Below are 16241 nucleotides of genomic sequence, written 5' to 3' on the forward strand. Positions count from 1 at the left end.
GAGTCCGCGCCTGCTATTGGCTGCCTCGGGCGCCCCGCCCCCACACCCTGGTAGCCGTCGCGAAGGACGCGGTGTCGGTTGGTTGTCAACATGGCGGAGGCGTTGGGGTCGCGGCCGCCACCTCTGCCATTGCCAGGCAAGGTCGCCGCTGCTGCAGCTGCCGTCGCCACCACAGCCAAGAGCGCCGCTGTGCGGGAACCGGAGCTGCCGCGGCCAACCTTCCCGCCGCTGTGACGCGGGGCCTGAGAGACGGAGTGCAGGGAGGGGCGGAGGAGGAGGAAGCCGGAGCTGCCATGAGGGAGGCGCTGTGGGCGAGCCGAGAGGCGGCGCTGAGGTGAATGAAGGATGATGACCGGGAGGCCCGGAGCCTGGAGCGCGGTCGCGGGACTCGGCACTGAATCCTCGGACACCCGCGTCAGAGCCCCGCTCAGCCCTCGGTTGAGCGGCGGGCGTCACCGACCTGGCGCTTACCTGTATCCTTCCAGCCGTGGCTGCCGGGGTAGCGGTGTTGGAAGCGGGGCCCATCTCTTTTCCCATTAGATTCCCATCATCACAGATGCAAGGTGATAGCAACTAGCTAGTCATCTTAGTGCGGGTATTTGTTTCAGTAACTCTCGTTGCTTCCCTTAAACCTGAAATACCATTTTATCCTATTCTAGGACCAATTTCCCGGCCACCTTGTTATCTCACCCGCATTCAACTTTGGTGTAAATTTTTTGTGAGTTTTCAAATAGATCAACCGTGTGTCCTATGGGGATTGTTTTGTCTTCTAGAGTTATGCCGTTATATGCTCTTTACGTCATATTATCCACCCCCTGATTAATCATGCTGCTTGGAGAAAAGAATTCCACAAATAGGTAAAATGTTTTGCCCTCCTGAAACAGTCCGTTTTAACAGTTAACCTAACACTTCCCTAATTTATTTACCAGAGCTGCTAAAGCCTAACACAGTTGGTTAATTTGTTTTGTTTTCCATCCTCTGCCCAGGCTGTTGTCAGAGAGACAACAGACAGAAAATGAGACGCAAAGGGCCCGGAGGCTTCGCACTGGATTATCTCTGACCTGTCCCTAAGAATTAGTCTAGCCCACCTTTGATATTGCTGTTGGTTGCATTGTAGAAAATTGACAGAATGAAAGAGTTTTGTTTTCAAAATATGTAAACCATGTTTATTCCTTCAGAGAATGTTATGATAATTAGAGTGTAACCTTTGTATTCTCAAAGGACTTGGTTGGTAGTGATGGTGCTGTATAATCATCTTCATTCTTGTCAGAGAATGGAGTGTCTTCACTTTTCAAGTTAAACCCCATTTTCTTATCCTTGTTGTCTTCCACTTCTGGGATGTTGCACTTTTAAAAGCAAGTCAACAATCAATTTTCATTTAGTGTCTGCTCTTTGACTAGGTGCTTGGGATACAACTCTAGTGAGGAAGACAGATATGTACAAAGCTTAACTGATGGTGAAATATCCCCCCTCTGATCATGCTTTCCTCAAGCTTTTAACCCATCTGTCTTTTCTTTCTTTAGTCAACTTCTCAGAAACCCTGACCTGCAATAGCAGCTTCTAATTCATTTCATCTATTCATTATTAACCCCATTCACTTTGGCTTTTGCCCTTACTACTCCTCAAAACTGTCCTTGCTCAAGAAGTAATCTGAAATAGACTGTATTGCTTTCTGTATGGATTTGATTCTGTCCCCTTGACATTGTATTTTCTTGGACCCCGAACTCCTATTACACTGACCCTGATTTATAGCTAAATCAGAAAATAGGGAAGCACTGTAAGTGGCTCATTGGCAAAGTGTATCTTTCCATCATTTTCATTAGTGAAATGGTCATAAACTTAATATTTTTAAATTTATGAGGTATGAATATTGATACAACAAAGGAAATATTTGTAAATAAATTCAGCAGTACCTCAAAGGAACAAAACCAAATAGACATAATTCCAGAATTATGTTGGTTTCCTATAAAGAAATGTATTACTAAAAATATACTTGAATTCTAAATATACAGTTAAAATTATGAAAGTTGTAGGTGATCATTTCAATAGATGCCCAGAGCTTTGCTAAAATCCAACAACTTTTGCTAGTATGTGTGTATATATATGCATCTGTATGTATATATAATATATAAGTATATATAACATACTTTTTGCTAGTTTATATATATATATTTGCTAGTATATATAAAATTAGTATACATATTTAAATTGGGATAGAGGAATTCTTTTGAACATAATAAAGACTATGACACTAAATCAAGAATATCATTATGTTACTAGTTGGAGAAACACTTAAGCACCTTTTGTATTATTTTGGATGTTCTTAGTATCTGTAATGTTTCATATTGGATACCTGGTACAAAGTAGGTATGCAAATTTATTGAATTAATGACTAAATTAAAAAAATGAACTGCAGACTTAAAATAAGCAAGTGGCTTGGTAAAATTTCTACATGTGACTTCCAGACATGAATTCAATACTCAGAGGCCATCCAGCTTTCTGTTGTAGTTCTCTCACTCAAGTCAGAATTTCCTAACTCTAAAGGCAAGGAACAAAACCTTATGAAGTTCATCTAATTAAAATTAGCTGAAGTTCTCTAATTTCAATTTCTTAAAATAATTCAAATAGAAATAGAATAAAGAAGTGAAGGTCTTTCATGTCCCCTTCACACTATGCCTCTTGTTTTCTCATAAATATCTCCAGTCTTTTCCCCTTCTATTTTATCCTAGCCCCCACCTTGCCTCTCTTTATTCCCTACCCAGTTTACACCCTATTCTTAATTATCTACACATATTCTCTCACCAACATCCTTGGTTCTTTGCACTCCTATTCTTCCTCAACCACCCAGTAACTACTACAACCCTATTTCTCTACTCCTTCACTCAACAATAAAAATGCTGTCAGAGAAAAAAATCACAAAACCGCTACAGCTTGATGGTTTCCAGCTTCACCAGAACAAGAACAGGGTTCTCTCTTGTTCCTCTTAATTAGTTTCTGTGCCAGGTCTTGATCACCTCCTGTCACTCGCAGGAGACTGTCTTACTACAATACTTCATAAGAGAATGGATGCCATGAACTCCCTCAGGTCCCTCCCAACAAACAACACAAACCCTCCTACTCCCATCACCACCTTCAATCCCCTACCCTGCTTTTTATTCCAGGCTTGCTGATGGGATATCACTTTTACTGTAGAAGGTGTATCCATCCACTTGTGCCCTATTTTCATCACCTCTCCTCAGTAACCCTGGATTGTAAATTATCCTAACTCTCTCTTACAATTTACTTCCAACTTTTGTCAAATAACCTTCTTTCCCTACAGCCTGTAAACATGCTCTGGTCTTAACTATCCTTAAAACTAACAATCAAACCCTTTTAACTGTGTTCTACTACCTCCTGTCTCCTTAGTCAAACCTCTAAAAAAGTGTAGTCTAAATTCACCATCTCTACCTTGAGTCACATTTTACACTACATTCCAAAATATGCTTGAACTGATAAAAAGGGTAAATATAAAAATAAATACAAAATCATAAAGGAAAACTGACAGAAAATAGAACTTCACCTTTTTCATAGTTTGAAGGTATAGTAACTTTACCTTTTGAAAAGAAAGAATCAATTTCAAGTGAAAAATATCTCAAAGATAACTCATTAATTTAAAACTTCAGTGTAAGGGGAAATTGTATAATTAAATAAAATAAAATTATCTGGGGAAAATACTTGTAGTAACTATGATAGAGGGTTAATATTTACACTATTCTATCTCTATTGAATTTACTGAAATTGATTTTTTAAATGACGTTCTCAATAGATAAATGTCCAGTGACTGAACTAACAATTCACCAAAGAGGAAAATAAAAATTAGTTGCCCAACATGGCAATTATTCTATTTTGCTAATACATACATAATAAAACATGACTTTCCATTCAGTCTTTCTAAAAAAAAGTACTGCCTTATGCTCATGAGGTGTAGAAACTCATGTTCATATATTTCTAATGACATGTAGATTTATAGAACCCTTTTAGAAACCAGTTTGTCTGTGAGGCACTAAAAGCTATAAAAATGTGTATACCTTTTATCCTAGTTTATCTACTGAGAATTTTCTCCAAGGAAATCATTCAGTAAGCTTTTATTAAGCCATTACCATATTCTAAGCACCATGCCAGGCATTGGAGTTACAGAAATATAGAGGAGACACATATGACGTACCCATGAGGGTGTCAAGTCATCCAGTGAGGGTTAGAAAAAGCTTCATAGGGGAGGAACTGCTTGAGGTGTCCCTGAAAGGATGAGTAGAATTAGCCAGCAAGTGCCAAAAGATAATGACATACTGCATCATGGCTTGTTCTGTTAATAAGTATCTTAGTGTGGCTGGACATCAGAGTCATGCAGGGAAATGTTGAAAAATGAAGTTGAAAAATCAGACCAGATTATAAAATGCTGTATATTCCAAGAAATTTGTAATGCATCATGAAGGTGATAGGGAGATTTTAGAGAACAGCAAAGAATGAGAAACTCAATGAGATTTGTGTTTAGCTGGTTTTGTGGAGGTTCAAATGGAGGATGGCAAGTTTAGGAGTACTGTAATAAGATGAGTTAGAAGACTACTGAAGTAGTCCAGGCAAGGGATTTAGAGCATCTGAGCCAAGTCTGTGGAGAGGTACAGAGAAGAAGGAAAAGAATCTGGATGGCTCTAATAAACTTGACAAGAGTGTGGGTTATATGATTCATAGTTATTAGTGATGGTAACATATTTAAAACAACCTAAATGAGCTACAATTAGAAAAAGACTAAATTGGGAGAGGAAGAGATGAGGATGAGGTGGGGTAGATTAGGCTATGCTTTTAAATTATAATCATTATGTATTACGTGCCCATAGTATTCTTGGGTTTGTTGTTGGTTGGTTTTTCTATTGTTAAATATATAAAAATTACCTTCCTTTGAACAAGTATTTAACAGTGATTCTTATGGAAATATCTTACCTTTACAATACAGCTTGTATGAAAAATAAAAGTTTAACCAGCCATCTAATATTTTTTAAATTTGGATACCATACTTTGAAGAGATGCAAAGGCAGCAGTATTTTTTACACCTCGGCAGGCAATATTATATATGTATTATATATAATACATATGTATATTATATAGAGAAAGAGACATTTAATTAAATCTAGCAATATATAGTTGTCAGAACATTATTACAAACATTACATTTGTGATTTTCTTTATGTTCCTGTGGTGAGACTTCAAGCATGTTAAACAGAGAACAGAATTATCTCCACGTGCATCATATTCCTGCATATTTCTCACCTGAGCCAAAGCAACTTCTCCCTTTTCTCCCCCCCACAATGTTGCTCTTGGGTACTCTGAAAGGAAGTTGCACTTTCCCCCACTGCCATGTTGTGACTTCGTAGTTAGCCATCTTGTTAAAGTCTGACTCCTTCTAATAAAGTACTCTATTAGAGAAGAACAAGCTATATCTTTAGCTGTCTCTGTGCTAACAAAAAAAAAAAACAGGTTGCTTCCCTTTCTGTTCCATTTTTATAAATCCTTCAAAAGAAACTTTAAGTAAAAATATTGTGTGTGAGTGCGTGTATTTGTTTATGGTGAGGTAGTGCAAAATTTTATAATACAGGTAAATTAATTATGAGCAATGGCATAAAAATGGTTAAATAGCAAAATAATTGAAAGCTCCCATTAGCAAAGTTTGAAATGACCAAAAAGTTCAAATAAACGTGCTTGTTTTGAAATATATAAGGTTTTTTTTACTATGTTGATGCTGAAGCACTGCAGGATCCTAAAATTAACACATTTTGAATTAACAACTTATGTACAGCATAACTTATTATTTAATGTATTTCTTATATTCTGTTTTACCATTAATATTTATGGCATATAAAAAAATCTTGATTAAATAGAACTCTTAAAGAGAATTGCAAACCTTTATTTTGAGGGGGGAAAATTTAAACACACTGTTTATTCTAAAAAGACAAATAGGCATGCCCTGCAATAAATAACTTCAGTACAATCTTGTATGCATCTACATCTAATGATGAGGTACTGAAAATGGTAATTGAATGACCACTTTTTAAAACTTCAAAATCATTAAAAACAGAAAAATACTGTGATAAATTTGATAAAGGCATTCAATAATGCCAGTTGAAATGTAACTAAATAAGCTCGGACATCAATTAACCATATCAATTCAACTTATTTAAAGAAAGTTTAATTTTATACAGTAAATTTCAAATGAATGGATAATTAGGATAACTAAAATACTCCGTATCTGGCAAAATTCTGAGTAAACATTACTGTGTATGGTTTTCCTAATGGTTTGTTTTTTAACTTATGAGTAAATCACTAAGTAAACTATATTCCCAAACTTTCCAGTTATATTGCTATTTGATTTTTAATATTTGAATATGACTTTCATGCTATGGATTAAAGGATCTACTGAAACATTTAATTCACCTGCTTTCTATTAATGAGATATAACCTTCTTTCATTTTTCTATATACATGCCTAAGATAGTAACTTGTTAATAAGTACTCAAATATCTGTATAATGCATGAAAAGATATGTAGTCTCCTTATCTGGGCTCATTATGTCTAAAAGTAATTAACTTTTTCCCCAAAGAAAGTAAGATGTATCTTCAGTTCTAATACCAAGTTAAGAGTTTTTTTACATAAAACATGTGCCGGTCATACACTAACACTGATGTGTACACATACTAATTGTTCCACAAAAAATCATTACATCATTAGTATGAGGCTGTAATTGTATTTATCAGATAGCACTGATACTCATCCACTAAAGACATAAACCACTGTCCTTAACTTTATGCTGCCATTAGAGATATGAAAATCCATTTTGAGAAAAATTTAGAAGAAGAGCGCCAAATATTACTGCAGCAACAAAAAATATGTCGAAATCAAGCACGTAAATATTTTGTGGAGTCAAACCGGAGAAAAAAGTAAGTAACTATTTTATTCAGAAGCATAGAAACTCAAAGTCATAAATTAATGATTTCTCTACTTTGTAGCATTTTATGAACCTAAGTCATGACAGTGTTTTATCTATAAAATTGATCAAGATTTTTGTGGCTTTTAAATTTTATTGTTTTTCTGCCACAGCACAAAGATAGTGATGTATCATCTAGTTTACTGACCATGACTGTAGCAGTCTTTTCTTGTCATAGAACTTATTAGTGTCATATTCACTTCTTAAAATGACTATAAAAAGAATTCTTCATTTTTTGTAACATTTTATGATAAAAGGTTACCAATTAGCATTTAGGCTCTAATAGAATATATTTGATTTTAATTCATTATTCACTTATATATAATTTTTCTATATGTGCTACCCTCATTCATCCAGTCAGAAAAATGAGGGAAATATGAATAATTGTGGAAATATGATAAAAACAATTGTATAAATGATTGCCATTAAAAAAAAAATGCTTTCTAGTATAAACTGGAAACTAAATAAAGATGCAAACCATCCTATCCCTGCTTGACATTTTTCAAGATGTGTTTGAATTATTAGATTTTTTTAATACAGAGTGGTTATGCCATTTTGTTGTTTTTGCTACCTTGTTCATAGTTCTACAATAGGTGAATAGTAGAAAAGCCCTAGAATTTATTACTACATCATTGGGCATATGTTGCAAATCCCATTTGGGGAATACAAAATTGTTTATCTGTAAATTTTTTCTGGCACTGTATTCTCTTTAGATTAACTCTATATTGCCTGGCGTAGATGAAAGTATTTAATGAAGCTTGTTTTTGTTTTTGTTTTGTATTTGTGTATTTCTGTTTTTCTCCTATCTTTCAGCTCCTGAAGTTTATAAAAGGCACATGATAGGAGTTCAATAAAAATGAATAATCATATGTTGAAAGGGTCATGGGCTTTGGAATCAGAGATCTAGGTTTAAATCCTAGCTTCATGAGTTAGAGCAAGTTATTTAATCTCTTTGAGCTTCAGTTTCTCATTTATGATTGGAATTAATACAATCTTTTTCAAGGAATTGTTACATAGAGCAAAAAAGGTAATATTAGAGATGAATAGTTGAGAACGCATGTACAAGTATTTGTCTGTCACATAGTGCTCTTCATTAAGCTTATTTTATTGATTAATAAATTAATATTTGTCAATTGTATATTTTCTAGTAATTGTCTTGCTGTATGAAATAGCAGGCTTTATATGTGGAATTTGATTCATAAAGTTCCTACCTGTCTTCTCTCATCAAACACCCGTAAGAATTCTGATGTAGAAAATATAGAAGAAAATTTTTGGTTTAAAATTCTAAGAGGCAGAACATTTTCCAATGCAATTTCATTATGTTTTGTTTTTCTGTCACCCTACAGAGGGGTAAAAAAAAAAACAAAAAAAAACCCTTTTTGTTTTTGTAAAGCCACATAAAAATTTATTTTAAAACACTAATCTTTTGTTTCTATATTTTACCTTTTAAAAGGGGACCAAATTATTTGTGCACTTCTGAATTTCAGAATATGTCTATCATTACGGATTTTTTGGCCTATCTATCTATGCTTAACCTCATCTAAGTTTATGCTGTCTATTCATATTATGGTCATAGAGTTTAGAAAAAAATATTTTTCCTACAAGTAGAGATATTCTCCTAACACTGTTTTTTTCTACAAAAAGAGACAAATTTATACTTTGACATTATCAGTACTGTTTCCCCAATAGTACTCAAAACATGTTCATAGCACCAAGTGCTCTTTGTTTACTTGCATTAATCGCTTAAAATCACACACATTTAAATTTTCTTGTTATTTATTATTTTTTGCATTTCTATTGCCAGTATTTTTCTTGTATGTTTTTATCACATTCTTAAGTTTTCCATTCTGTCACTCAGTGTCCATACAGTGGAGTCCCCTTTGTTTCCCTCCAAGTCCTCCTCCCTTCATCACTAGGTACTGCTACAATAAATACCGGTTACCTTTTAGACCTAATGCACAACGGGCATCTGAGACTTCCCTTTATTGGTCTCAGGATTGGAGCCACAGTTTCTTGCCTCATAGCATCCCTTTTTTTGTTTTGTTTTATAACATTAGTTTGCTGGATCATATCCTCAGGTAACTTTCTAGTAGGCTGCTTTGTGGACCAAGTAATTTTAATATATACACACATAAAGAAAGTTAACTTATTACCTACATTGTTTTTAATTTTTAACTTTAGAACTATCTTTTGAAAAATTAGTGAATAGGCAGCAAGCATAGCTAATTGAGTACCAATTATTAAACTTCATATTGGGAGAAAAAAATAATTTTGGTTAATCTATTTTATCACTAAACGTTAGAAATGTCAATAATCTGACTTAACGTGACTTCATGAGGAAAATAAATTGAAATAAATTTTAGGAAGTAAAGAACTCAAAAGGAACCTTCAGATAGTTTTAAAACAATATAATATAAACAGGTAGGCTTAAAAGTTCAGATGATCAGACAAAACTCCTATGGAACTATATAACTAACTCGCAGAATAAGAAAGAAAAGGACAGAATGGGGAAAACTGCCCAAATAAAGAGAAGAGGAAACACTACCAAGTGGTGAGAGACAAGCACTTAGGAAGAATCACTAAAATCTATAATTAAAAAAGATTCCTTACATATCCTATAGGCAGGAAAAAAAATTACCTAGAGAATCACGGAATGAATTACTTGGTGAACATGAAGTATGGGGTAGCTGCATTATCTATTTGTGAGAATGATGGAGTTTGGAGTTCCCCATGAAGCAGGAAAAATGTACCTTAGAATAAATAAGAAGGAATTATACTTTAAGCAATAAGTCATATTAATCAAACCTGCATATATAGAAGTTTAGTATAAGCTAAAAAATATAAACAGATTCAAATAAATCCAGATATCAGTAGGTTTAAATATCCATGGGTATATTATCCATAATATATTCATAATATATTAAAGGAAAGTTAAAGGAATTTAGTATATTTAGAAGTTATCTTTGACCATTTAAAATGTCATACAGGACAGCATTTATTCATTCAACTAACATTTACTGGGTTTCATATACTAGAGGATAAAAATAAAATGTATGATTCTTGCCCTCAATTTACTAATAGTGAAGTAATAAAGGATGGCAATGCTATGCAATAAATACTATGATTGAGTCACCTACAAGGTGCTGTAGAAGTACATCTCATATACTGCAGGACAAGGAAGAACTCCTGGAAGAGTAAAGTCTTATTAGATAACCAGGAGTTAGGGTACTTAAGAGATAAAGGAGGACAATATGTGAAAAAGCTAATGTTATGAAATAAAAGACAAAAGTTTTATGTGATTTAGGCACAGCAAAATGTGGAAGGGTATCAGGAAAGGAAGCTATAGAGTTGATAGGAGTCATTTCATAAAATAACTTCTGTGTCAATCTAAAGAAATTAAACCCTATCCTTAGGACTCTGAGATGTTGTTGAAAGAGTGATATCAGAGAAGTATCATGATCATGTTTATATTTTATCTCATTGTAGCAGAGGGGTAGAGGATGAATTGAAAGCACAGGCTGGAGGCAAAGAAGACAGGTAGAAAGCTGTTATAGTGATCTAAGCCAGAGAAGGTACGAAGGTAGAGTAGGGATTGAGTAGGTAGGGTCAATAGGAGTCAAAGGTCAGTTATGTGTGGTGCATGAAGAGCATTGTCAGAAATGGAATACTTATCAATTATGCAAATGTTATTGACATTTTTAATATAAATCTTTCTAAATTGCAATGCATATTTCTGTAATCTTTTATACAAATTATGATAAATGCAGTTTGATCTATTCTTTATACCTTAGAATCATTATTATGGGCATCAAATATTCTACTCTGTTATATTACTGTATTTGTCCTTGAGCTATTAAGCTTTATTTAGTTTACAGTACTAGTCTCAACTGGTAAGCTTGGTGAATTCTTTTTTTTTTTTAATTTAATTTTTATTGAAGTATAGCTGTTTTACAATGTTGTATTAGTTTCTACTATACAGCAAAGTGAATCAGCTACATGTATACATATATCTTCTCTTTTTTGGATTTCCTTCCCATTTAGCTCACCATAGAGCATTTAGTAGAGTTCTCTGTGCTATACAGTAGGTTCTCATTAGTTATCTATTGTATATGTAGTATCAATACTGTATATAATCAATCCCAATCTCCCAATTCATCCCCCCCCCACTTTCCCCCTTGGTATCCATACATTTGTTCTCTACATCTGTGTCTCTGTTTCTGCTTTGCAAATAAGATCATCTATACCATTTTTCTAGATTCCACATATATGCGTTAATATACGATATTTGTTTTTCTCTTTCTGACTTACTTCACTGTGTATGACAATCTCTAGGTCCATCCACATCTCTACAACTGACCCAATTTCATTCTTTTTTATGGCTGAGTAATATCCCATTGTATATAGGTACCAGATCTTCTTTAACCAGTCCTCTGTTGATGGACATTTAACTTGCTTCCATATCCTGGCTATTGTAAATAGTGCAGCAATGAACATTGGGGCACATGTGTCTTTTTTAATTATGTTTTTCTCTGGGTATATGCCCAGTAGTGGGATCGCTGGGTCATATTGTAGCTCTGTTTTTAGTTTTTTAAAGAACCTCCATACTGTTCTCCATAGTGGCTGTACCAATCTACATTCCCAACAACAGTGTAACAGGATTCCCTTTTCTCTACACCCTCTTCAGCATTTATTGTTTGTAGATTTTTTGATGATGGCCATTCTGATTGGTGAGAAGTGATACCTCACTGTACTTGTGATTTGCATTTCTCTCATAATTAGTGATGTTGAGCATCTTTTCATGTGTTTGTTGGCCATAAGTATGTCTTCTTTGGAGAAATGTCTGTTTAGGTCTCCACCCATTTCTTGATTGGGTTGTTTCTTTTTTTTGACATTGAGCTGCATGAGCTGTTTGTGTATATTGGAGATTAATACCTTGTCAGTTGCTTCGTTTGCTAATATTTTCTCCCATTCTGAGGGCTGTCTTTTCGTCTTGTTTATGGTTTCCTTTGCTGTGTAAAAGCTAATAAGTTTAATTAGATCCCATTTGTTTATTTTTGTTTTTATTTTCATACTCTAGGAGGTGGGTAACAAAAGATCTTGCTGCAATTTATGTCAAAGAGTGTTTTGCCTATGTTCTCCTCTAAGAGTTTTAGTGTCCAGCCTTACATTTAGGTCTTTAATCCATTTTGAGTTTATTTTTGTATATGGTGTTAGGGAGTGTTCTAATTTCATTCTTTTACATGTAGTTGTCCAGTTTTCCCAGCACCACTTATAGAAGAGAGCATCTTTTCTCCATTGTATATTCTTGCCTCCTTTATCAGAGATTAGGTGACCATAGGTGCCTGGGTTTATCTCTGGGCTTTCCATCCTGTTCCCTTGATCTATATTTCTGTTTTTGTGCCAGCACCATACTGTTTTAATGACTTTGTAGTATAGTCTGAAGTCCAGAAGCCTGATTCCTCCAGCTCTGTTTTTCTTTCTCAAGATTGTTTGGGCTATTCGGGGTCTTTTGTATTTCCATACAAAATGTAAAATTTTTATTCTAATTCTTTGTAAAATGCCATTGGTAATTTGATAGGGATTGCATTGAATCTGTAGATTGCTTTGGGTAGTATAGTCATTTTCACAATATTGATTCTTCCAGTCCAGGAACATGGTATATCTCTCCATCTGTTTGTGTCGTCTTTGATTTCTTTCATCAGTATCTCATAGCTTTCTGATTACAGGTCTTTTGCCTCCTAGGTAGGTTTATTCCTAGGTATTTTATTCTTTTTGTTGCAATGGTAAATAGGATAATTTTCTTAATTTCTCTTTCTGATTTTTTGTTATTAGTGTATAGGAATGCAAGAGATTTCTGTGCATTAATTTTGTATCCTGCTACTTTACCAAATTCATTGATTAGCTCTAGTAGTTTTCAGGTGGCATCTTTAGTATTTTCTATGCATAGTATCATGTCATCTGCAAACAGTGACAGTTTTACTTCTTCTTTTCCAATTTGGAATCCTTTTATTTCTTTTTCTTCTCTGATTGCCGTGGCTAGGACTTCCAAAACAATGTTGAATAAAAGTGGTGAGAGTGGTCATCCTTGCCTTGTTCCTGAACTTAGGGGAAATGCTTTCACTTTTTCACCATTGAGAATGATGTTTGCTGTGGGTTTGTCATATATGACCTTTATTATGTTGAGGTAGGTTCCCTCCATGCCCATTTTCTGGAGAGTTTTTATCATAAATAGGTATTGAATTTTGTCAAAAGCTTTTTCTGCATCTATTGAGATGATCATATGGTTTTTATTCCTCTATTTGTTAATATGGTGTATCACATTGACTGATTTGCATATATTGAAGGATCCTTGCATCCCAGGGATAAATCCCACTTGATCAGGGTGTATGATCCTTTTAATGTATTGTTGGATTCTGTTTGCTAGTATTTTGTTGAGGATTTTTGCTTCTATTTTTATCAGTGATATTGGCCTGTAATTTTCTTTTTTGTGATATCTTTGTCGGCTTTTGGTATCAGGGTGATGGTGGCCTCATAGAATGAGGTTGGGAGTGTTCCTCCATCTGCAATTTTTTGGAAGAGTTTGAAAAGGATAGGTTTTAGCTCTTCTCTAAATGTTTGATAGAATTTGCCTGTGCAGCCATCTGGTCCTGGACTTTTGTCTGTTGGAAGACTTTAATCACAGTTTCAATCTCTTTACTTGCGATTGGTCTGTTCATATTTTCTGTTTCTTTCTGGTTCAGTCTTGGAAGGTTGTACCTTTCTAAGAATTTGTCCATTTCTTCCAGATTTTCCATGTTTTGGCATATGCTTGTAGCAGTCTCTTATGATCCTTTGTATTTCTGTGGTGTCAGTTGTAACTTCTCCTTCTTCATTTCTGATTTTATTGATTTGAGTCGTCTCCCTTTTTTCTTGATGAGTTTGGCTAAAGGTTTATCAATTTTGTTTATCATCTCAAAGAACCAGCTTTTAGTTTCATTGACCTTTGCTATTGTTTTCTTTGTTTCTAATTCATTTATTTCTGCTCTGATCTTTGTGATTTCTTTCCCTCTACTAACTTTGGGTTTTGTTTGTTCTTCTTTCTCTAGTTGTTTCTAATGTAAGGTTAGGTTGTTTATTTGAGATTTTTCTTGTTGCTTGAGGTAGGATTGTATTGCTACAAGCTTCCCTCTCAGAACTGCTTTTGCTGAGTCCCGTGGCATTTGGGTCATCATCTTTTTGTTGTCATTTGTTTTTAGGTATTTTTTGATTTTCTCTTTGATTTCTTCAGTGATCCATTGGTTATTTAGTAGCTTATTGTTTAGCCTCCATGTGTTTGTGTTTTTTATAGTTTATTTTCTGTAATTGATTTCTAATCTCATTGTGCTGTGGTTGGAAAAGATGCTTGATATGATTTCAATTTTCTTCAATTTACCAAGGCTTGATTTGTGACCCAAGATGTGATCTGTCCTGGAGGATGTTCCGTGTGCACTTGAGAAGAAAGTGTATTCTGCTGCTCTCAGATGGAATGTCCTATAGATATCAGTTAAGTCTATCTGATCTAATGTGTCATTTAAGGCTTGGGTTTCCTTATTAATTTTCTGTTTGGATAATCTCTCCATTGGTGTGAGTAGAGTGTTAATGTCTCCCACTATTATTGTATTACTGTCAATTTCTTTTATGGCTGTTAGCATTTGCCTTATGTATTGAAGTGCTCCTATGTGGGTGTATAAATATTTGCAATTGTTATATCTTCTTCTTGGATTGATCACTTTATCCTTATGTAGTGTCCTTCCTTGTCTCTTATAACAGTCTTTATTTTAAAGTCTATTTTGGCTGATGTGAGTATTGCTACTCCAGCTTTCTTTTGATTTCCATTTGCATAGAATATCTTTTTCCATCCCCTCACTTTCAGTCTGTATGTTTCCCTAGGTCTGAAGTGCGTGTCTTATAGACAGCATATATATGGGTCTTGTTTTTGTATTTATTCAGCCAGTCTGTGTCTTTTGGTTGGAGCATTTAATCCATTTACATTTAAGGTAACTATTGATATATATGTTCCTATTACCATTTTCTTTATTGTTTTGGGTTTGTTTTTGTAGGTGTTTTTCTTCTCCTGTGTTTCCTGCCTAGAGAAGTTTCTTTAGCATATGTTGTAAAGCTGGTTTGGTGGTGCTGAATTCTTAGCTTTTGCTTGTCTATAAAGCTTTTGATGTCTCTGTAGAATCTGAATGAGAACCTTGCTGGGTACATTGTTCTTGGTTGTAGGTTTTTCCCTTTCATCACTTTAAATATATCCTGCCACTGCCTTCTGGCCTGTAGAGTTTCTGCTGAAAAATCTGCTGATAACCTTATGGGGATTCCCTTGTACTTTATTTTTGCTTTTCCTTTGCTGCTTTTAATATTTTTTTCTTTATATTTAATTTTTGTTAGTTTGATTAATATGTGTCTCGGTGTGTTCCTCCTAGGGTTTATCCTGTATGGGACTCTCTGGGCTTCTTGGACTTGGTTGACTATTTCCATTCCCATGTTTGGGAAGTTTTCCACTTTAATCTCTTCAAATATTTTCTCAGACCCTTTCTCTTTCTCTTCTTCTTCTGGGACCCCTGTAATTTGAATATTGGTGGGGTTAATGTTGTCCCAGATGTCTCTGAGACTGATCTCATTTCTTTTCAGCCTTTTTTTCTTTATTCTGTTCTGTGGCATTTATTTCCACCATTCTATATTCCAGCTCACTTATCCGTTCTTCTTCCTCAGTTATTCTGCTATTGATTTCTTCTTGTGTATTTTTCATTTAAGTTATTGTGTTGTTCATCACTGTTTGTTTGTTCTTTAGTTCTTCTAGGTCCTTGGTATCTTCTCAATCCATGCCTGCATTCTATTTCCGAGATCTTGAATCATCTGAACTATCATTACTCTGAATCCTTTTTCAAGTAGATTGCCTATTTCCTCTTCATTTATTTGGTCTTGTGTATTTTTACCTTGCTCCTTCATCTGTAACCTGTTTCTCTGTCATCTCATTTTATCTAACTTACTGTGTTTGTGGTCTCCTTTCCGCAGGCTACAGTGTTGTAGTTCCTTTTGTTTCTGTTGTCTGCCCCCTGGTGGGTGAAGTTGGTCCAGGGGCTTTTGTAGGTTTCCTGTTGGGAGGGATTGGTTCCTGAACTGGTGGCCGGAGCTGGGTCTTGTCCCTCTGATTGGCAGGGCCTCATCAGATAGTGTGTTTTGTGCTGTCTGTGAGTTTAGTACAA

General features: G+C 34.8%; 1 protein-coding gene across 1 annotated transcript in view; it reads left to right on the forward strand.

Annotated features, from left to right (window-relative positions):
- The first annotated feature begins 45 nt into the window (after nucleotides 1–45).
- CEP126 (centrosomal protein 126) overlaps nucleotides 46–16241 on the forward strand; it is a 126187-nt gene continuing 109991 nt past the window's right edge. Inside the window, 2 exon segments of the mRNA XM_082340062.1 lie at nucleotides 46–473; nucleotides 6848–6967. Of these exon segments, the coding sequence (XP_082196188.1) occupies nucleotides 346–473; nucleotides 6848–6967 (248 nt within the window). The 5' untranslated portion in view covers nucleotides 46–345.

Source organism: Balaenoptera borealis (assembly GCF_965194805.1).
Source record: "Balaenoptera borealis genome assembly, chromosome: 11".
In the NCBI taxonomy this organism is placed as follows: Eukaryota; Metazoa; Chordata; class Mammalia; order Artiodactyla; family Balaenopteridae; genus Balaenoptera; species Balaenoptera borealis.